The sequence below is a fragment of the Dermochelys coriacea genome, chromosome 10 (genome assembly GCF_009764565.3).
Source record: "Dermochelys coriacea isolate rDerCor1 chromosome 10, rDerCor1.pri.v4, whole genome shotgun sequence".
In the NCBI taxonomy this organism is placed as follows: domain Eukaryota; kingdom Metazoa; phylum Chordata; order Testudines; family Dermochelyidae; genus Dermochelys; species Dermochelys coriacea.
Window position 1 is genome coordinate 3,058,467 of NC_050077.1, and position 21,984 is coordinate 3,080,450.

At 53.2% G+C, this 21,984-nt stretch overlaps 1 protein-coding gene across 1 annotated transcript; it reads right to left on the minus strand.

The window, feature by feature from the left end:
- Position 1: 1 nt before the first annotated feature.
- On the minus strand, positions 2–21,787 carry TEX47 (testis expressed 47). The gene is made up of 7 exons (XM_038420443.2): positions 21,613–21,787; positions 13,004–13,073; positions 6,104–6,207; positions 4,245–4,309; positions 2,502–2,703; positions 1,818–1,977; positions 2–762 (listed from the first exon to the last, which is right to left on the minus strand). Exons 1-7 carry the CDS (start codon positions 21,724–21,726, stop codon positions 725–727), a joined length of 753 nt encoding a protein of 250 aa, XP_038276371.1. The 5' UTR covers positions 21,727–21,787; the 3' UTR covers positions 2–724.
- Positions 21,788–21,984: the final 197 nt, after the last annotated feature.

Below are 21,984 nucleotides of genomic sequence, written 5' to 3' on the forward strand. Positions count from 1 at the left end.
TATCCAAATATAACTAACTTCTCCATGCATTTTTGTGATCCACTGAAAACACACTAGGACTTCAATGCTGAGCTTTAACTGCTACTCTTTAAAGTGGCTACATCTGAGACCTGGTGCCCATTATTTATTCAGCCACAGAAAGTACAGCTGAGTGCTCAACTGATCTATCTTTCATAGACTATTGCGAGAGAGAGAGAGAATACTAGGACTGGAAGGGACCTCAAGATGTTGTCTAGTCTAGTCTCCTGCACTCATAGGCAGGGCTAAGTATTATCTAGGTTGTTTTCTAGACCTTTAATCATACTTGTATGATCGTCCTAATTTGTATTCTTCTGTATACAAGCTCATATACTACCCATGTCTATTTGACCCTGCCTCTGAATTTTTTGGTATAACTCATGTACAGTGATTGTTGCATTCCATAGTTTCACACTGTCCTTGAAAGTCTATTTATTCACATTTTATATGGCAGATAACACATGATTTACATTGAAGCCCTCTTCCTGATCCTCTTCTACTGCATGGAAGCTCCTCCTTCATACTTCTGCTCTCCAGGAAGAATGTCAGGTTAAAAGTGCATGCTCTCTAAAAGATAAGTGGATCTAGCATTCATGGTAGCTTGTTCACTTTGTTACACTTAGAATTCAAAGGGGCCTTGAAGGGTGTTTTGTAAATAATGAAAACATGAGATAATGCTAAGGAGGAAGTACTTTAGTTTGGTGCATCATGGATACAAGTGACAAGGGGTAGGCCACACAGTTTCTGTGAGGAAGAAAAGATGAAAGCCTTAATCATTGAAATGGAATTGAGCCAATATTCATACAAGCAGCTGAAAGTGATTTTCTGTAACCCCTACATCCTGCAACTCAAACTAGCCCATATTAGTCAAAAATATCAGACTAGTCCTTCGGGTGAATTGGGGGAACATGCTACCTCTTACAGGCCTTGCAGATTACACTTCAGTCCTGCAACCCTCTAGTACTGTAGGGGAATAGAAGTGGTTTATTTTGGAATGGCTTTGTCTCCCAGATTGAAAACAAGCTTATCCTAATATAAATTCAGGAGTAAGGCTTCCCCTATCTACTTACCCTGACTGCTCCCCCTCACAGAGCAGAAAAGGTCTTGAGCATCCTTTCAGGAAAGCAGCTTGCATTCCTAGCCACCTTTCCTGTCTAGATTGGGAGGGGCAGAGCTATAAGCAACATGGTGACAATTACAGGGACCTGTGCCACTGTGATGAACAAAATGGGCAACAGTTCTTGTGAAACTGCCTTTACTTCTGATTCTTCCTCTAAGACTGAGTTTTGCTCTCTTCTCTCGCTTCCCCCCCTCCCACCTTCATATGCAGTTTGAGGGTCTAATCAAAAGCATTAAATGCCCACTCCTATTGAGCCCCTAAAAGGAGAGGAGATGGTGTTACCAATAACACTAAGCATCAGGCCAAGATTCTAATCTTGTGCCCCTCAGGCACACAATCACATGCTGCAGCTGGAATGAAAAGCTCATTACTGTACTTGTGAAAGGACAATATTAAATATTTTCAGAGGAGGTAGTGACTTCATGGAATAACTTTAAAAGGCAACAGTGACTCATACCTCTATTTGTTTAGAAGAGTTCTTAACAGGTAAGGAATCTCTTAATAGGTACACTCAATTACAGTCATTCTCCAGGTTCCACTACCTGTTAGCATCCCTATACTTTCCCATAAATTCACCATTATGTGAGCTAGAAGTTTGGTTCCATAAGGTTCGTGTTTTGTACTATCTGCCCTCTAACACTTCATCCCAACCAATTGCCTTGTAAAACTGCAGTAGTACCTGAAGCCATGGCAGGCTGTAAAGGATTATTATACATTTTCAGAAATGCTTCTGGACTCATAAATTCTTTTGCCTTGCACAAGTAATTAATTGTTTCTGCTGGGATTAGAAGTTCTGGGACAAGGGTGTGTAGATTGTCACCGAGTCCCTTACTGCTCACCTATGTGTGAAATAAAATAATAGTACTTCAGCGCAGTTAGACTTTTATGTTACAAATTCATTAAATACACCCATGGTATTCCTATCCCCCAACTAAGGGAATGTGCTAAAGGAAGCATATCTGATTTATCTTCCCTATTTACAAGTGGTGGTCTTGCTCTGCTCAGAACAATGGAGCAGGCTGAGCTGGGTAACCAGAGTTTAGAGGGTAGCTTAGCTTATGAGGTTCAAGAATGAAATTTGTATGGTTTTCAGCTTGTTAATGAAGTCAATGATGGATTGAAAAAGTGTAACCGGTGGCTGCACCAAATAAGCCAGTGTAGTTTGAAAGACAGAAATAAAAGACAAGTGTTTTCTTCATTCCTCTCACTACCCCCCATCCTAGAGTCCAAGGAGAAAGGCAGGTCGATGCACAGCAAGATGAGACTAAACCAGGACTTACTTGTATTAGTAAACACACAAAGTTTTGAAAAAAGGTTAATTTAGAATAATAACTTGAACATTCTATTTTAATGTAAGTTTCACCTTAAAAGTCTTTGAAAGATATGTTCCCAGTTTGAGGAGGAGTGTAAGACATTCAGTGACCACCTCTTCTGTAGACTGTGATTGTGTCACATCTTCTAGGTATGTCACAGGCAGTATCACCATTGTGACATACCACTGCAGGAAGAGCCTGGTTGGGATGTTATGTGACACCACTAAAATCTTAATTTCCTGTAACAAAGCACTAAGTGAAGAAAGTTAGCTGTAGTCTGAATTCCATCATTCTTCTGTACAGATAAAAGGTTTCTGACTAGACATGGTGAATTTCATAAACTGGCAATGTTTGATTACTTGCATCATATGGACCATCGCTATTTTTAACTTTTTTTTTTTTAAACTTCCTGCCTATATTAGTGATTATCTAGTTCTATTTTGGATCTAACTATTGATATGGTCTCCTTAACCGACCACATCTTAAGGTTCTTATCTTGAAGAGTAATTATATATTGTGGGGTGTGGTTTTATAAATTATAAATATGTGGTTTTGATTGTAAAAGTTTATACATCTGATGAGTTTGACTAGGACAGCAGTCAAATTACAAAATGAAAGCAAATGCCTGAGATATTTTCTGCATGTTAGTAGTGTCTCCTTTACTGCATCTTGTGCTGGGGTGTACTCTCCAAGCTGCCACTGCAAGAGCTGAATTAGGCCAGATGGGCTCAATCACCCAATTAAGCTGTGAAATGGGATATTTAGGCTGTGTGGAGGGAGCTAATTAGGACGCTCAATAGTGAGGGAACATGCAGGGCTTTCATAAAGCCAGGAGGGCAGCAACGGGGTGGGGAGCTGTAGAGAGGAAGCATGCAGTAAGGGAGAAGGAAGGGGGAGAAGATGCATGGTGGATGAGAGCAGTAAAGTTGATATAGACACACACCTTTATTGCTTGTTGAGGGTCCTAGACTCAAAGCCAGAGTAGAGGGCAGGCCTGGGTCCTCTATCATCTGCTGCAGAGTGGCACAGCATGAGGCAGTGAATTGGAAGACTGCCTGAGTCAATGCAGGAGTGACCCAGTCAGGGCAGTGGGTGTGAGGATTGCATGACACTGTTGGTAGCAAAAGGCTTTGAAAGACCCCCTGAAGAGGGAAAAACAGTGAGCTGGGCAGAGGGCTGAGTCCCGAAGCAGCCATGCTGTAACTCTGAGTGGGAGGAGAGCTGCAACAAGGAAAGAGAAGAAAGGGGGTGCTGAACTAGGCAGAGCTAATTGCCAGAAGGAGATGCCACCCAGTGGCTAGTGGAGCACACAATGTCATACCTGTTCTTGTTCAAAGCACAATTTGGAAACTGTACAGCCAAATTAAAGGCTAGGCATTGGATCTCAGAAGGCAGGGGAACTGCTAAACAACTGAAGTCCAAGGAAAACAGAGAAATTTCAATGGAGGAGTTTGCCAACTTTCTTAGTACTCGTTGCCACCTATCCAGTTTTGTATGGGATACTGAAGAGGAGGAAAAGAGCCATTCCTGCTTTCAAAAGAAAAAGGCATGTGGCACCTGAAGAACAAGGAAGGATAAATACAGATAAATTTAAAATGAGGAAAATATTTTTCACACTAAAATTAAAATGTAACCCAACCCATGGTCTCTTAAGTGTTCAGCAGGGGGAAATACTAAGCTATTTCTCTCTAATAATTACACTGAATGCTCATTTTAACCCTAACATTCATTGTCATTCCTGCATTAAAAGTTCCACATGAGCTGGTTTCTTTGAGCTCTTCTGAAACACTCACCTGGAACCTTGCTTCTGAAGAGAAGCTAGATCTTGGAGGATATGATATAATGTGCCGCTGGAGGACTGCGAAGGAAAAAGTGGGGTTGTTACAAAGGTTCAGTTTAAAAAACAATTGAATATAAAAATAACTGATCAGATGCTATTGGTGTATGATGAGCTTCCAAGCTGGATCATAGATGCTGAGGTGGGAACACTGGAAAGTTCAAGTACTCAGCCAGAACTGGGGGGCACTATTCCCTCTGGTACTGATGGACTCTACAGAGAATGTTCTCCCGCCTTCTTTACTCAGGTTTGCAAATTGGGGGCATTACTTGAATAGATTGGAACAACATGGACAGTCCTAGAGACAACTGATTCTCAGTCACTAACCCCACCAGTAGGGCTGTCGAATCATCGCAGTTAACTCACACTATTAATTGAAGTTTTAATCGCACAGTTAAACAATAGAATACCAACTGAAATTTATTAAATATTTTTGGATGTTTTCTACATTTTCAAATATATTGATTTCTGTTACAACACAGAACACCAAGTGTACAGTGCTCACTTTATATTTATTTTTATTACAAATATTTGCACTATAAAAATATTTGTAACTTCACCATATACAAGCACTGTAATGCAATATCAAGCATGAAAGTTGAACTTACAAATGTAGAATTATGTACCAAAAAAACTGCATTAAAAATAAAAATGTAAAAACTTCAGAGCCTACAAGTCCATTCAGTCCTACTTCTTGTTCAGGCAGTCGCTCAGACAAGTTTGTTTATATTTGCAGGAGATAATGCTGCCCTCTTCTTGTTTACAATGTCACCTAAAAGTGAGAACAGACATTTGCATGGCCCTGTTGTAGCCGGCGTCACAAGATATTTACATGCCAGGTGCGCTCAAGATTCATATGTCCCTTCATCTTCAACCACCATTCCAGAAGATGTGCGTTCATGCTGATGATGGGTTCTGCTCAATGGCGATCCAAAGCAGTGCAGACTCACGCATGTTCATTTTCATCATCTGAGTCAGATGCAACCAGCAGAAGGTTGATTTTTCTTTTTTTGGTGGTTCGGATTCTGTAGTTTCCACATCAGTGTTGCTCTTTTAAGATTTCTGAAAGCATTCTCCATACCTCATCCCTCTCAGATTTTGGAAGGCACTTGAGATTCTTAAACCTTGAGTCGAGTGGTTTAGCTATCTTTAGAAATCTCATATTGGTACCTTCTTTGTGTTTTGTCAAATCTGCAGTGAAAGTGTTCTTAAAATGAACAACATGTGCTGGGTCCTTATCCAAGACTGCTATAACATGAAATATATGGCAGAATGGGGGAAAACAGAGCAGGAGACATACTATTCTCCCCCAAGGAGTTCAGTCAAAATTTAAGGCTCTAAAGTTTTACAGTTTTATTTTTGAATGCAGTTCTGTAACAAAAAAAATCTACATTTGTAAGCTGCACTTTCACGATAAAGAGATTGCATTACAGTTCTTGTATGAGGTGAATTGAAAATATGATTTCTTTTATCATTTTACAGTGCAAATATTTGTAATAAATAAAATAAATGGCATTCTATTGTTTAACAGTATGATCACAATTAATTTTTTAAATCATGCAGTTAATCACGATTAATTATTTTAATTGCTTAACCCTCCTAATTTTAAGGTTCTAGTCCTTTTCTTTAAAGCCTTAAATGAACTAGACCCATAGAGCCTGCCTTGCACTACATTCACTACATCAGCCAGGGTCGACAGGGATGGTTGGACAGATAGCACCCAGGGTGTTGCACAAGAATCAAGGATACAGTTTTCGCTGTGGGAGGCCCACAAGCTTATAGAATGTATTACCCAAGGAGATTTACTTAACCTACCTCTAGTATATGAAGAATGGAGCTGGGATAGAGGAGAAGTAGACCTGAGACTGGTTCTCCTAGGTGGTATTTTAATATGTTCTGAAACAGTCTTTCATGGTAACCTTATTTAAAAAACACAGGATTGGCTGTTATGTGGGAATACAGTGTACAACTTCAGAAAACTAGCATTTCACCTCACCCTATGCTATGGTCATAATGTCACAGGACATCAGGAACTCGATGAGTGAGCTGACTCTTTAAATCTAAGAAGAAACATTAAAAATAGTCATGGGCTTGGGAGTCTATTCTCTTCCTATAGGCACAAGGTTCCTAGATTTTTTAAAACTGGCTTTGCTCAAGTATCATATTCAGTAAAATTGGGGCCAGCTAATCAGATTGATTAGTGGCTAATATAATTAATATAAGATTTCAGCAATAGGCTTAATCTTAACATGGTTCACCTAAAACTGTTGTACTTGGTATATTAGCTGAGGTATTAGCTGAGGCATGTAGCAAAGAGTGCCCAGAATTTCCTTCTATATAGTAAGAAGATAAATAGATAGATATATATACACACACACACACAGATGGAGAAGGTGGAATTTGCCATACAAACAGTAAGGGTATGTCTACACTACGAAATTAGGTCGAATTTATAAAAATCGTTTTTTTAGAAATCGTATAGTCTGTTGTGTGTGTCCCCACACAAAATGCTCTGAGTGCATTAAGTGCATTAACTTGGCGGAGTGCTTCCACAGTACTGAGGCTAGCGTCGATTTCCAGAGAGTTGCACTGTGAGTAGCTATCCCACAGTTCCCGCAGTCTTCGCCGCCCATTGGAATTCTGGGTTGAAATCCCAATGCCTGATGGGGCAAAAAACATTGTCGCGAGTGGTTCTGGGTACGGCGTCAGCAACATTACATATGTAGCACATGTGCTTTCATTACAAGGTCGCATTTTGCCTACCCCCACCACGTGGCTAGCCCCTCCCTCCTCCCCGTGGTTAACAGCAGGGAACATTTCTGTTCAGCCATAGGCAAACAGCCCAGCAGGAAAGGGCACCTCTGAATGTCCCCTTAAGAAAAGCACCCTATTTCAACCAGGTGACCATGAATGATATCACTCTCCTGAGGATAACACAGAGAGACAAAGAACGGATGTTGTTTGAATGCCAGCAAACATACACTGCAATGCTTTGTTCTACAATGATTCCCGACAACAACGTGCTACTGGCCTGGAGTGATAAAGTGTCCTCCCAAGGTGGACAGAATAAGGCTGCCCTCCCCAGAAACCTTTTGCAAAGGCATTGGGAGTATATCCAGGAGAGCCGCGAATTCTAGGGCAAATGAATCATTAAACACGCTTGCTTTTAAACTATGTATACTATTTAAAAAGGTACACTCACCAGAGGTCCCTTCTCCACCTGGTGGGTCCGGGAGGCACTTTTGGGTGGGTTTGGGGGAGTACTGGCTCCAGGTCCAGGGTGAGAAACAGTTCCTGGCTGTTGGGAAAACCGGTTTCTCCGCTTGCTTGTTGTGAGTTATCTTCCTAGTCCCCAAAGCCTGCTTCTGTGTTGCCTCCACCTCCATTGAAGGAGTCAAACAACACGGTTGGGATAGTGGTGGCTGAACCCCCTAAAATCCTGAGTTTGGTCCAGAAAATCCTCAGTCTCTCGTATACAATGCAGGGTCATTACCTGTTGCTCCAGACCTTCAATCTTTTCTTCCAATATGGAGACCAGCTTGCACTTTGTACAGACAAAGTCGCTTCTGTCCTGTGGAAGAAAGACAAACATGGCACATCCAGTGCAGGTCACAACAGCTGAACCCCCCCCTTCCATATCACCTACCTACTATGAGCTTCCAGGTAACGACCCTGCGTTGTATACGAGAGACTGAGGATTTTCTGGACCAAACTCAGGATAGCCTTCTGGGGCACAAAGCTCTAAAGATATAGAGCAGGTTGCACAGAGGAGCCAAGAGGCCAGTGAAGAAGCTTGGCAACATGTGACCTCCAGAAGAGGTAAGCGGAATGTCCGGGTTCCAGTAACACAGACACAGGTAACTAACCGCTTTCATGTTCTCTCCACAGGTAACATTGCGGAGAATGGACCAGATGATATGTCTGGGGGGAGAAAGCAGAAGGAGACTCCGCTGGTTGGGAGGCATGAGATGCGATGTCCTGAGGTTGGGGGTTCCACGACCACCACTCCCAAGAGGAGAAGGCGGGTGGTGGTGGTCGGGGACTCTCTCCTCCGGGGGACTGAGTCATCTATCTGCCGCCCTGACCGGGAAAACCGAGAAGTCTGCTGCTTGCCAGGGGCTAAGATTCGTGATGTGACGGAGAGACTGCCGAGACTCATCAAGCCCTCGGATCGCTACCCCTTCCTGCTTCTCCACGTGGGCACCAATGATACTGCCAAGAATGACCTTGAGCGGATCACTGCGGACTACGTGGCTCTGGGAAGAAGGATAAAGGAGTTGGAGGCGCAAGTGGTGTTCTCGTCCATCCTCCCCGTGGAAGGAAAAGGCCTGGGTAGGGACCGTCGAATCGTGGAGGTCAACGAATGGCTACGCAGGTGGTGTCGGAGAGAAGGCTTTGGATTCTTTGACCATGGGATGGTGTTCCATGAAGGAGGAGTGCTGGGCAGAGACGGGCTCCATCTTACAAAGAGAGGGAAGAACATCTTTGCCAGCAGGCTGGCTAACCTAGTGAGGAGGGCTTTAAACTAGGTTCACCGGGGGAAGGAGACCAAAGCCCTGAGGTAAGTGGGAAAGCGGGATACCGGGAGGAAGCACAGGCAGGAAGGTCTGTGAGGGGAGGGCTCCTGCCTCATACTGGGAATGAGGGGCGATCAACAGGTTATCTCAAGTGCTTATATACAAATGCACAAAGCCTTGGAAACAAGCAGGGAGAACTGGAGGTCCTGGTGATGTCAAGGAATTATGACGTGATTGGAATAACAGAGACTTGGTGGGATAACTCACATGACTGGAGTACAGTCATGGATGGTTATAAACTGTTCAGGAAGGACAGGCAGGGCAGAAAAGGTGGGGGAGTAGCACTGTATGTAAGGGAGCAGTATGACTGCTCAGAGCTCCGGTACGAAACTGTGGAAAAACCTGAGTGTCTCTGGATTAAGTTTAGAAGTGTGTGCAACAAGAGTGATGTCATGGTGGGAGTCTGCTATAGACCACCGGACCAGGGGGATGAGGTGGATGAGGCTTTCTTCCGGCAACTCACGGAAGCTACTAGATCGCATGCCCTGATTCTCATGGGTGACTTTAATTTTCCTGATATCTGCTGGGAGAGCAATACAGCGGTGCATAGACAATCCAGGAAGTTTTTGGAAAGCGTAGGGGACAATTTCCTGGTGCAAGTGCTAGGGGAGCCAACTAGGGGGAGCGCTTTTCTTGACCTGCTGCTCACAAACCGGGTAGAATTAGTGGGGGAAGCAAAAGTGGATGGGAATCTGGGAGGCAGTGACCATGAGTTGGTTGAGTTCAGGATCCTGACGCAGGGAAGAAAGGTAAGCAGCAGGATACGGACCCTGGACTTCAGGAAAGCAGACTTTGACTCCCTCAGGGAACAGATGGCCAGGATCCCCTGGGGGACTAACATGAAAGGGAAGGGAGTCCAGGAGAGCTGGCTGTATTTCAAGGAATCCCTGTTGAGGTTACAGGGACAAACCATCCCGATGAGTCGAAAGAATAGTAAATATGGCAGGCGACCAGCTTGGCTTAATGGTGAAATCCTAGCGGATCTTAAACATAAAAAAGAAGCTTACAAGAAGTGGAAGGTTGGACATATGACCAGGGAAGAGTATAAAAATATTGCTCGGGCATGTAGGAAAGATATCAGGAGGGCCAAATCGCACCTGGAGCTGCAGCTAGCAAGAGATGTCAAGAGTAACAAGAAGGGTTTCTTCAGGTATGTTGGCAACAAGAAGAAAGCCAAGGAAAGTGTGGGCCCCTTACTGATGAGGGAGGCAAGCTAGTGACAGAGGATGTGGAAAAAGCTAATGTACTCAATGCTTTTTTTGCCTCTGTTTTCACTAACAAGGTCAGCTCCCAGACTGCTGTGCTGGGCATCACAAAATGGGGAAGAGATGGCCAGCCCTCTGTAGAGATAGAGGTGGTTAGGGACTATTTAGAAAAGCTGGACGTGCACAAGTCCATGGGGCCGGACGAATTGCATCCGAGAGTGCTGAGGGAATTGGCGGCTGTGATTGCAGAGCCCTTGGCCATTATCTTTGAAAACTCATGGCGAACGGGGGAAGTCCCGGATGACTGGAAAAAGGCTAATGTAGTGCCCATCTTTAAAAAAGGGAAGAAGGAGGATCCTGGGAACTACAGGCCGGTCAGCCTCACCTCAGTCCCTGGAAAAATCATGGAGCAGGTCCTCAAAGAATCAATCCTGAAGCACTTAGAGGAGAGGAAAGTGATCAGGAACAGTCAGCATGGATTCACCAAGGGAAGGTCATGCCTGACTAATCTAATCGCCTTTTATGATGAGATTACTGGTTCTGTGGATGAAGGGGAAGCAGTGGATGTATTGTTTCTTGACTTTAGCAAAGCTTTTGACACGGTCTCCCACAGCATTCTTGTCAGCAAGTTAAGGAAGTATGGGCTGGATGAATGCACTATAAGGTGGGTAGAAAGCTGGCTAGATTGTCGGGCTCAACGGGTAGTGATCAATGGCTCCATGTCTAGTTGGCAGCCGGTGTCAAGTGGAGTGCCCCAGGGGTCGGTCCTGGGGCCCGTTTTGTTCAATATCTTCATAAATGATCTGGAGGATGGTGTGGATTGCACTCTCAGCAAATTTGCGGATGATACTAAACTGGGAGGAGTGGTAGATACGCTGGAGGGGAGGGATAGGATACAGAAGGACCTAGACAAATTGGAAGATTGGGCCAAAAGAAATCTAATGAGGTTCAATAAGGATAAGTGCAGGGTCCTGCACTTAGGATGGAAGAATCCAATGCACCGCTACAGACTAGGGACCGAATGGCTCGGCAGCAGTTCTGTGGAAAAGGACCTAGGGGTGACAGTGGACGAGAAGCTGGATATGAGTCAGCAGTGTGCCCTTGTTGCCAAGAAGGCCAATGGCATTTTGGGATGTATAAGTAGGGGCATAGCGAGCAGATCGAGGGACGTGATCGTTCCCCTCTATTCGACACTGGTGAGGCCTCATCTGGAGTACTGTGTCCAGTTTTGGGCCCCACACTACAAGAAGGATGTGGATAAATTGGAAAGAGTACAGCGAAGGGCAACAAAAATGATTAGGGGTCTAGAGCACATGACTTACGAGGAGAGGCTGAGGGAGCTGGGATTGTTTAGTCTGCAGAAGAGAAGAATGAGGGGGGATTTGATAGCTGCTTTCAACTACCTGAAAGGGGGTTTCAAAGAGGATGGCTCTAGACTGTTCTCAATGGTAGCAGATGACAGAACGAGGAGTAATGGTCTCAAGTTGCAATGGGGGAGGTTTAGATTGGATATTAGGAAAAACTTTTTCACTAAGAGGGTGGTGAAACACTGGAATGCGTTACCTAGGGAGGTGGTAGAATCTCCTTCCTTAGAGGTTTTTAAGGTCAGGCTTGACAAAGCCCTGGCTAGGATGATTTAACTGGGACTTGGTCCTGCTTTGAGCAGGGGGTTGGACTAGATGACCTTCTGGGGTCCCTTCCAACCCTGATATTCTATGATTCTATGATTCTATGAAAATGGCATGCAGCTCATCATAGAAGCGGCATGTTTGGGGCTCTGACCCGGAGCCGCTGTTTGCCTCTCTGGTTTTCTGGTAAGCTTGCCTCAGCTCCTTAAGTTTCATGCGGCACTGCTTCGGGTCCCTGTTATGGCCTCTGTCCTTCATGCCCTGGAAGATTTTGACAAATGTTTTGGTATTTAGAAAACTTCTGGAAGAGTTCCGATAGCAGGGATTCCTCTCCCCATACAGCGATCAGATCCTGTACCTCCCGTTTGGTCCATGCTGTAGTTCTTTTGCGATTCTGGGACTCCATTATGGTCAAGTCTGCTGATGAGCTCTGCACTCACCTGCAGCTTGCCACGCTGGCCAAACAGGAAATTAAATTCAAAAGTTTGCGGGCCTCTTCCTGTCTATCTGGCCAGTGCATCCTAGTTGAAAGTGCTGTCCGGAGCAGTCACAACGGAGCACTCTGGGATAGCTCCTGGAGGCCAATACCATCTAATTGCATCCACAGTACCCCAAATTTGACCCGGCAAGGCCGATTTCAGCGCTAATCCCTCTGTCGGGGGTGGAGTAAGGAAATCGATTTTAAGAGCCCTTTAAGTCGAAAAAAAGGGCTTCGTTGTGTGGATGGGTGCAGGGTTAAATCAATTTAACACTGCTAAATTCGACCTCCACTCCTAGTGTAGACCAGGGCTAAGAGGCTAATTAATTAAGACGAGCTATTATCAGCAAGAGAAAAAAAACTTTCGTAGTGATAATCAAGATGGCACATTTAGACAGTTGACAAGAAGGTATGAGGATACTTAACATGTGGCCTCTTACAGTTTGTATGGCAAATTCCACCTTCTCTGTATGTGTATATATCTATCTTCTTACTATATGTTCCATTCAATGCATCCGATGAAGTGAGCTGTAGCCCACGAAAGCTTATGCTCTAATAAATTTGTTAGTCTCTAAGGTGCCACAAGTACTCTTGTTTTCTGGGTTGTTTTTTTTTTTTTTTTTTTTTTGCGGATACAGACAAACACAGCTGCTACTCTGAAACCTCACTTTTTAAATGAGCTATATAGAACCCAGGAGAGCAGCTGTTTCTGCTGGGTAGCCCTGAAATTTCTGCTACTCCTCACCTACCAGAGTCTGCATCCCCAGGGCAAGTATCTTACAAGTTAAATAGTCAAAAGGCAGATTGATGAAAAGATATTATTGTACCTGTAACCTCTCGCCTGTCTGCTCTTTCTGATAGCTTGGCAACAAAAAATAACCTGTGCAGCAGGAACTTCTAGCCAGGAAAGAAAATCAGACACGTTTACCTAAAAACGGTTATTCACTGGCACTGATCACTTTTAACTATGTACTACGAGGCATTCCTGTGGTGCACTCAAGTATTGGAGCACTTCCTAAGCATTGATGAAGTTAACCTAACAGCTACATTGTAAAGAAGGGAAAGAAAGGAAAGAAGTAACATGTCCAAGGTCACACTGCAAAGGTGGGGAACAGGTGGGACCAGAAAGGAATCCAGACTCTTTAGGGGCTGATTCTCCACTGTTTTGCAACTCATTTGTATTACCATCCTACCTAGGAGCCCTCGTGCAGTTATTTATCTCTGTGCAAGATGGGTGCAATCCACTGCTAGTCTGGCCTGGTAGCATTGTACACTGTCTTGCATGGGGTAAATGACTGCACAAGGTCATAAAATGGAGAGAATCAGGCTCTTTATCCCATTTGGCTAAATTATTCAGTTTCAGAAAGCTCTGTCTGTGGGAGCAAAATGGCATTGCAAAGAAAGAGACCGAGCAATAGCTGGTGCAGGAATTTATCAATCTATCATCTCTTTACAAAACATCCTGGTCCCCACTCGGAGACCCAAAGTGGTGACTCCAGCCCCCACTAAGGCTCACAGGCACCATGGAGGAGTGAGTTAGAAATAAGCTGGGCCTTGTTTCTGTACCATGCAGCAGGGAGTCAAGGGCCTGGCTGGGAGTGGTGCCAGCCGACAGGCTCCAGCGAAGAGGGTGTGGGGGGACAGAGGAGAGAACCGTGGGCCTCATGCAGGGATGGGGCTCTAGTGGGGAGGTGGGTGCAGGGACAGGGCACTGCCTCTGGGATGACAGCTGGCCTGCTTCCTCTGACAAAAACAGCAGGAGCTGGAGGACAGCCCCCAGTCTCTACCACCAGCCACCCCTCCCTTCTTCTCCTCCCCCTAGCCTCCTCCACCTGCCCACTTCTCACCCCCTCCTCCACACACTCCCCCACATTGCCCAAACTACCACCCTTGGACCACTCCTCCAACTACCCTCTCCCCCCAGCCTCCACCCCCGCACACACACATTGCCCAACCCCCACCCCAGGCCATTCCTCAATCTCCTCTCGCCCCTCCCCCCAGCCTCCACCCCCCCCACACATTCCCCAACCCCCACCCCAGCCCATTCCTCAATCTCCTCTCGCCCCTCCCCCCAGCCTCCACCCCCCCCAAACATTCCACAACCCCCACCCCAGCCCATTCCTCAATCTCCTCTCGCCCCTCCCCCCAGCCTCCACCCCCGCACACACACATTGCCCAACCCCCACCCCAGCCCATTCCTCAATCTCCTCTCGCCCCTCCCCCCCCCCCCCCCACCTCCACCCCCCCACACCATTCCCCAACCCCCACCCCAGCCCATTCTCAATCGCCTCTCGCCCCTCCCCCCAGCCTCCACCCCCCACCCCACACACCCCCAACCCCACCCCATTCCTCATCTCCTCCTCGCCCCTCCCCCGCCTCCACCCCCCCACACATTCCCCCCCCCCCACCCCAGCCCATTCCTCAATCTCCTCTCGCCCTCCCCCCAGCCTCCACCCCCCCACACTTCCCCGCCCCCACCCCAGCCCATTCCCTCATCTCCTCTTCGCCCCCCTCCCCCCACCCGCCCCCACCCCCCACACACTTCCCCAACCCCCCCCAGCCCATTCCTCAATCTCCTCTCGCCCCTCCCCCCAGCCTCCACCCCCCCCCCCCCACATCCCCCACCCCCACCCCAGCCCCTTCCTCAATCTCCTCTCGCCCCTCCCCCCAGCCTCCACCACCCCACACACACGTTCCCCAACCCCCACCCCAGCCCATTCCTCAATCTCCTCTCACCCCTCCCCCCAGCCTCCACCCCCCCCCACACATTCCCCAACCCCCACCCCAGCCCATTCCTCAATCTCCTCTCGCCCCTCCCCCCAGCCTCCACCCCCCCACACACATTCCCCAGCCCCCACCCCAGCCCATTCCTCAATCTCCTCTCGCCCCTCCCCCCAGCCTCCACCCCCCCACACACATTCCCCAACCCCCACCCCAGCCCATTCCTCATTCTCCTCTCGCCCCTCCCCCCAGCCTCCACCCCCCCCCACACATTCCCCACCCCCACCCCAGCCCATTCCTCAATCTCCTCTCACCCCTCCCCCCAGCCTCCACCCCCCCACACACATTCCCCAACCCCCACCCCAGCCCATTCCTCAATCTCCTCTCGCCCCTCCCCCCAGCCTCCACCCCCCCACACACATTCCCCAACCCCCACCCCAGCCCATTCCTCAATCTCCTCTCGCCCCTCCCCCCAGCCTCCACCCCCCCACACACATTCCCCAGCCCCCACCCCAGCCCATTCCTCAATCTCCTCTCGCCCCTCCCCCCAGCCTCCACCCCCCCCACGCACACACGTTCCCCAACCCCTACCCCAGCCCATTCCTCAATCTCCTCTCACCCCTCCCCCCAGCCTCCACCCCCCCACACACATTCCCCAACCCCCACCCCAGCCCATTCCTCAATCTCCTCTCGCCCCCTCCCCCCAGCCTCCACCCCCCCACACACATTCCCCAACCCCCACCCCAGCCCATTCCTCAATCTCCTCTCACCCCTCCCCCAGCCTCCACCCCCCCCACACATTCCCCAACCCCCACCCCAGCCCATTCCTCAATCTCCTCTCACCCCTCCCCCCAGCCTCCACCCCCCCACACATTCCCCAACCCCCACCCCAGCCCATTCCTCAATCTCCTCTCGCCCCCTCCCCCCAGCCTCCACCCCCCCCCACACACATTCCCCAACCCCCACCCCAGCCCATTCCTCAATCTCCTCGCACCCCTCCCCCCAGCCTCCACCCCCCCACACACATTCCCCAACCCCACCCCAGCCCATTCCTCAATCCCCTCTCACCCCTCCCCCCAGCCTCCACCCCCTCACACACATTCCCCAACCCCCACCCCAGCCCATTCCTCAATCTCCTCTCACCCCTCCCCCCAGCCTCCACCCCCCCACACACATTCCCCACCCCCCCCCACCCAGCCCATTCCTCAATCGCCTCTCACTCACCCCTGCCCCCCAGCCTCCACCCCCCCACACACATTCCCCCAACCCCCCCCCAGCCCATTCCTCAATCTCCTCTCACCCCTCCCCCCAGCCCTCCACCCCCCCACACACATTCCCAACCCCCACCCAGCCCAGCTCTCAATCTCCTCTCACCCCTCCTCTCCAGCCTCCACCCCCCCCCCAACACTTCCCCACCCCCCCCACCCCATCCCATTCCTCATCTCCTCTCTCACCCCTCCCCCCAGCCTCCACCCCCCCACACACTTCCCCAACACATCCCCCACCCCCACCCCCGCCCTTCCTCAATCCTCCTCTCGCGCCCCCCCCCCAGCCTCCCACCCCCCCACACCATTCCCCACCCCCCACCCAGCCCATTCCTCATCTCCTCTCACCCCTCCCCCCAGCCTCCACCCCCCCACACACATTCCCCAGCCCCCACCCCAGCCCATTCCTCAATCTCCTCTCGCCCCTCCCCCAGCCTCCACCCCCCTCACACACATTCCCCCCACCCCCACCCCAGCCCATCCTCAATCTCCTCTCGCCCCGCCCCCCAGCCTCCACCCCCCCACAACCATTCCCCATCCCCCCCCACCCCCAGCCCATCCTCAATCTCCTCTCGCCCCTCCTCGCGCCCTCCACCCCCCACACACAGTCCCCAACCCCCACCCCAGCCCATTCCTCAATCTCCCCTCGCCCCTCCCCCCAGCCTCCACCCCCCCCCACACACATTGCCCAACCCCCACCCCAGCCCATACCTCAATCTCCTCTCACCCCTCCCCCAGCCTCCACCCCCCCACACACATTCCCCAACCCCCACCCCAGCCCATTCCTCAATCTCCTCTCACCCCTCCCCCCAGCCTCCACCCCCGCACACACACATTGCCCAACCCCACCCCAGCCCATTCCTCAATCTCCTCTCGCCCCTCCCCCCAGCCTCCACCCCCCCACACACATTGCCCAACCCCCACCCCAGCCCATTCCTCAATCTCCTCTCACCCCTCCCCCCAGCATCCACCCCCCCACACACATTCCCCAGCCCCCACCCCAGCCCATTCCTCAATCTCCTCTCGCCCCTCCCCCCAGCCTCCACCCCCTCACACACATTCCCCAACCCCCACCCCAGCCCATTCCTCAATCTCCTCTCGCACCTCCCCCCAGCCTCCACCCCCCACACACATTCCCCAGCCCCCACCCCAGCCCATTCCTCACTCTCCCCTCGCCCCTCCACCCCCCCACACACATTCCCCAACCCCCACCCCAGCCCATTCCTCAATCTCCTCTCGCCCCTCCCCCCAGCCTCCACCCCCCCACACACATTGCCCAACCCCCACCCCAGCCCATACCTCAATCTCCTCTCACCCCTCCCCCAGCCTCCACCCCCCCCCACACACATTCCCCAACCCCCACCCCAGCCCATTCCTCAATCTCCTCTCACCCCTCCCCCCAGCCTCCACCCCCGCACACACACATTGCCCAACCCCCACCCCAGCCCATTCCTCAATCTCCTCTCGCCCCTCCCCCCAGCCTCCACCCCCCCACACACATTGCCCAACCCCCACCCCAGCCCATTCCTCAATCTCCTCTCACCCCTCCCCCAGCCTCCACCCCCCCACACACATTCCCCAACCCCCACCCCAGCCCATTCCTCAATCTCCTCTCACCCCTCCCCCCAGCCTCCACCCCCTCACACACATTCCCCAACCCCCACCCCAGCCCATTCCTCAATCTCCTCTCGCCCCTCCCCCAGCCTCCACCCCCCACACACATTCCCCAGCCCCCACCCCAGCCCATTCCTCAATCTCCTCTCGCCCCTCCACCCCCCCACACACATTCCCCAACCCCCACCCCAGCCCATTCCTCAATCTCCTCTCGCCCCCTCCTCCCAGCCTCCACCCCCCCACACACATTCCCCAACCCCCACCCCAAGCGCCATTCAGCACTCTCGCTCTCACACCCTGCCTCCCAGCTCCATGCCCACCCAGCACACATTTCCCCAACCCCCACCCCGCCCAGTCCTCAATCGCCTCGCAACCCCCTCCCTCCCACGCCTCACCCCCTCCAACCACATTCCCCAGAAAACCCCCCACCCCAGCCCATTCCGCAAATCTCCTCTCGCACCCTCCCCCCAGCCTCCACCCCCCACATACACATTCCCCAACCCCCACCCCCAGGCCCTTCCCTCAATCTCCTCTCAGCCCCTCCCCCCAGCATCACTCCCCCCACACACATGCCCCAGCCCCCACCCCAGCCCATTCCTCAATCTCTCTCTCCCCTCCCCCCCAGCCTCCACCCCCTCACACACATTCCCCAACCCCCACCCCAGCCCATTCCTCAATCTCCTCTCGCACCTCCCCCCAGCCTCCACCCCCCCACACACATTCCCCAGCCCCCACCCCAGCCCATTCCTCAATCTCCTCTCGCCCCTCCACCCCCCCACACACATTCCCCAACCCCCACCCCAGCCCATTCCTCAATCTCCTCTCGCCCCTCCCCCCAGCCTCCACCCCCCCACACACATTGCCCAACCCCCACCCCAGCCCATTCCTCAATCTCCTCTCACCCCTCCCCCAGCCTCCACCCCCCCCACACACATTCCCCAACCCCCACCCCAGCCCATTCCTCAATCTCCTCTCACCCCTCCCCCCAGCCTCCACCCCCGCACACACACATTGCCCAACCCCCACCCCAGCCCATTCCTCAATCTCCCCCCCCCCTCCCCCCAGCCTCCACCCCCCCACACACATTGCCCAACCCCCACCCCAGCCCATTCCTCAATCTCCTCTCACCCCTCCCCCCAGCCTCCACCCCCCCACACACATTCCCCAACCCCCACCCCAGCCCATTCCTCAATCTCCTCTCACCCCTCCCCCCAGCCTCCACCCCCTCACACACATTCCCCAACCCCCACCCCAGCCCATTCCTCAATCTCCTCTCCCCCCTCCCCCCAGCCTCCACCCCCCACACACATTGCCCAACCCCCACCCCAGCCCATTCCTCAATCTCCTCTCGCCCCTCCACCCCCCCACACACATTCCCCAACCCCCACCCCAGCCCATTCCTCAATCTCCTCTCCCCCCTCCCCCCAGCCTCCACCCCCCCACACACATTGCCCAACCCCCACCCCAGCCCATTCCTCAATCTCCTCTCACCCCTCCCCCAGCCTCCACCCCCCCACACACATTGCCCAACCCCCACCCCAGCCCATTCCTCAATCTCCTCTCACCCCTCCCCCCAGCCTCCACCCCCCCACACACATTCCCCCCAACCCCCACCCCAGCCCATTCCTCAATCTCCTCTCACCCCTCCCCCCAGCCTCCACCCCCGCACACACACATTGCCCAACCCCCCACCCCAGCCCATTCCTCACTCTCCTCTCGCCCCTCCCCCCAGCCTCCACCCCCCCACACACATTGCCCAACCCCCACCCCAGCCCATTCCTCAATCTCCTCTCACCCCTCCCCCCAGCCTCCACCCCCCCACACACATTCCCCAACCCCCCACCCCAGCCCATTCCTCAATCTCCTCTCACCCCTCCCCCAGCCTCCACCTCCGCACACACATTGCCCCAACCCCCACCCAGCCCATTCCTCAATCTCCTCTCACCCCTCCCCCCATCCTCCACCCCCCACACACATTCCCCCAGACCCCACCCCAGCCCATTCCTCAATCTCCTCTCCCCCCCCCCCCCAGCCTCCACCCCTGCACACACACATTGCCCACCCCCACCCCAGCCCATTCCTCACTCTCCTCTCGCCCCCCCCCCCAGCCTCCACCCCCCACACACACATTCCCCAACCCCCACCCCAGCCCATTCCTCATCTCCTCTCATCACCACCCCTCCCCCAGCATCCACCCCCCCACACACATTCCCCACCCCCACCCCCCCATTCCTCAATTCTCCTCTCTCTCTCGCCCCTCCCCCCCCCCCCCCCCCCCCCCACACACATTCCCCAACCCCCACCCCAGCCCATTCCTCATCTCCTCTCGCACCTCCCCCCACCTCCACCCCCACACACACTTCCCCAGCCCCCCCCCAGCCCATTCCCTCATCTCCTCTCTCCTCGCCCCTCCACCCCCCCACACCAGTCCCCCCCCCACCCCAGCCCATTCCTCAATCTCTCCTCTCGCCCCTCCCCCCACCTCCACCCCCCCACACATGCCCAACCCCCACCCCAGCCATTCCTCAATCTCTCTCACCTCTCATCTACCCCTCCCCCACCCCACCACCCCCCCACCACATTCCCCCCCCCAACCCCCACCCCCGCCCATTCTCAATCTCTCTCACCCCCCCCCAGCCTCCCCCCCGCACACCACACACATTGCCCCCCCCACCCCAGCCCATTCCTCAATCTCCTCTCGCCCCTCCCCCCCAGCCTCCACCCCCCCCACACACATTGCCCAACCCCCACCCCAGCCCATTCCTCAATCTCCTCTCACCCCTCCCCCCAGCCTCCACCCCCCCCCACACATTCCCCAACCCCCACCCCAGCCCATTCCTCAATCTCCTCTCACCCCTCCCCCCAGCCTCCACCCCCTCACACACATTCCCAACCCCCACCCCACCCCATTCCTCAATCTCCTCTCGCCCCTCCCCCCAGCCTCCACCCCCCCCCACACATTCCCCAGCCCCCCCCCAGCCCATTCCTCAATCTCCTCTCGCCCCTCCACCCCCCCACACACATTCCCCAACCCCCACCCCAGCCCATTCCTCAATCTCCTCTCGCCCCTCCCCCCAGCCTCCACCCCCCCACACACATTGCCCAACCCCCACCCCAGCCCATTCCTCCTCAATCTCCTCTCACCCCTCCCCCAGCCTCCACCCCCCCACACACATTGCCCAACCCCCACCCCAGCCCATTCCTCAATCTCCTCTCACCCCTCCCCCCAGCCTCCACCCCCCCACACACATTGCCCAACCCCCACCCCAGCCCATTCCTCAATCTCCTCTCACCCCTCCCCCCAGCCTCCACCCCCGCACACACACATTGCCCAACCCCCACCCCAGCCCATTCCTCAATCTCCTCTCGCCCCTCCCCCCAGCTTCCACCCCCCCACACACATTGCCCAACCCCCACCCCAGCCCATTCCTCAATCTCCTCTCACCCCTCCCCCCAGCCTCCACCCCCCCACACACATTCCCCAACCCCCACCCCAGCCCATTCCTCAATCTCCTCTCACCCCTCCCACCAGCCTCCACCTCCGCACACAAACATTGCCCAACCCCCACCCCAGCCCATTCCTCAATCTCCTCTCACCCCTCCCCCCAGCCTCCACCCCCCACACACATTCCCCAGCCCCCACCCCAGCCCATTCCTCAATCTCCTCTCACCCCTCCCCCCAGCCTCCACCCCTGCACACACACATTGCCCAACCCCCACCCCAGCCCATTCCTCAATCTCCTCTCGCCCCCTCCCCCCAGCCTCCACCCCCCCACACACATTCCCCAACCCCCACCCCAGCCCATTCCTCAATCTCCTCTCGCCCCCTCCCGCACCAGCCGCCGCTTCTCCTCCAGGGCGCGGAGCAGGTTGCTGCGCGGGAGCAGGGCGGGCACCAGGGACTCGGCCCGGACCGACCCCTTCCTCCGCCACGGGTGGGCGCCCGACATGGCGGCCGCCGAGCGCCTCAGAACGGGGGCGCGCGCGGGGGGAGGGGCGCCCTGGTCGAGGCCCGTTGGCGGGCCGGCGCGCGCGGGGGGGAGGGGCGCCCTGGTCGAGGCCCGTGGGCGGGCGGGCGCGCGCGGGGGGAGGGGCGCCCTGGTCGAGGCCCGTTGGCGGGCGCGCGCGGGGGGAGGGGCGCCCTGGTCGAGGCCCGTTGGCGGGCGCGGGGGGGAGGGGCGCCCTGGTCGAGGCCCGTTGGCGGGCGC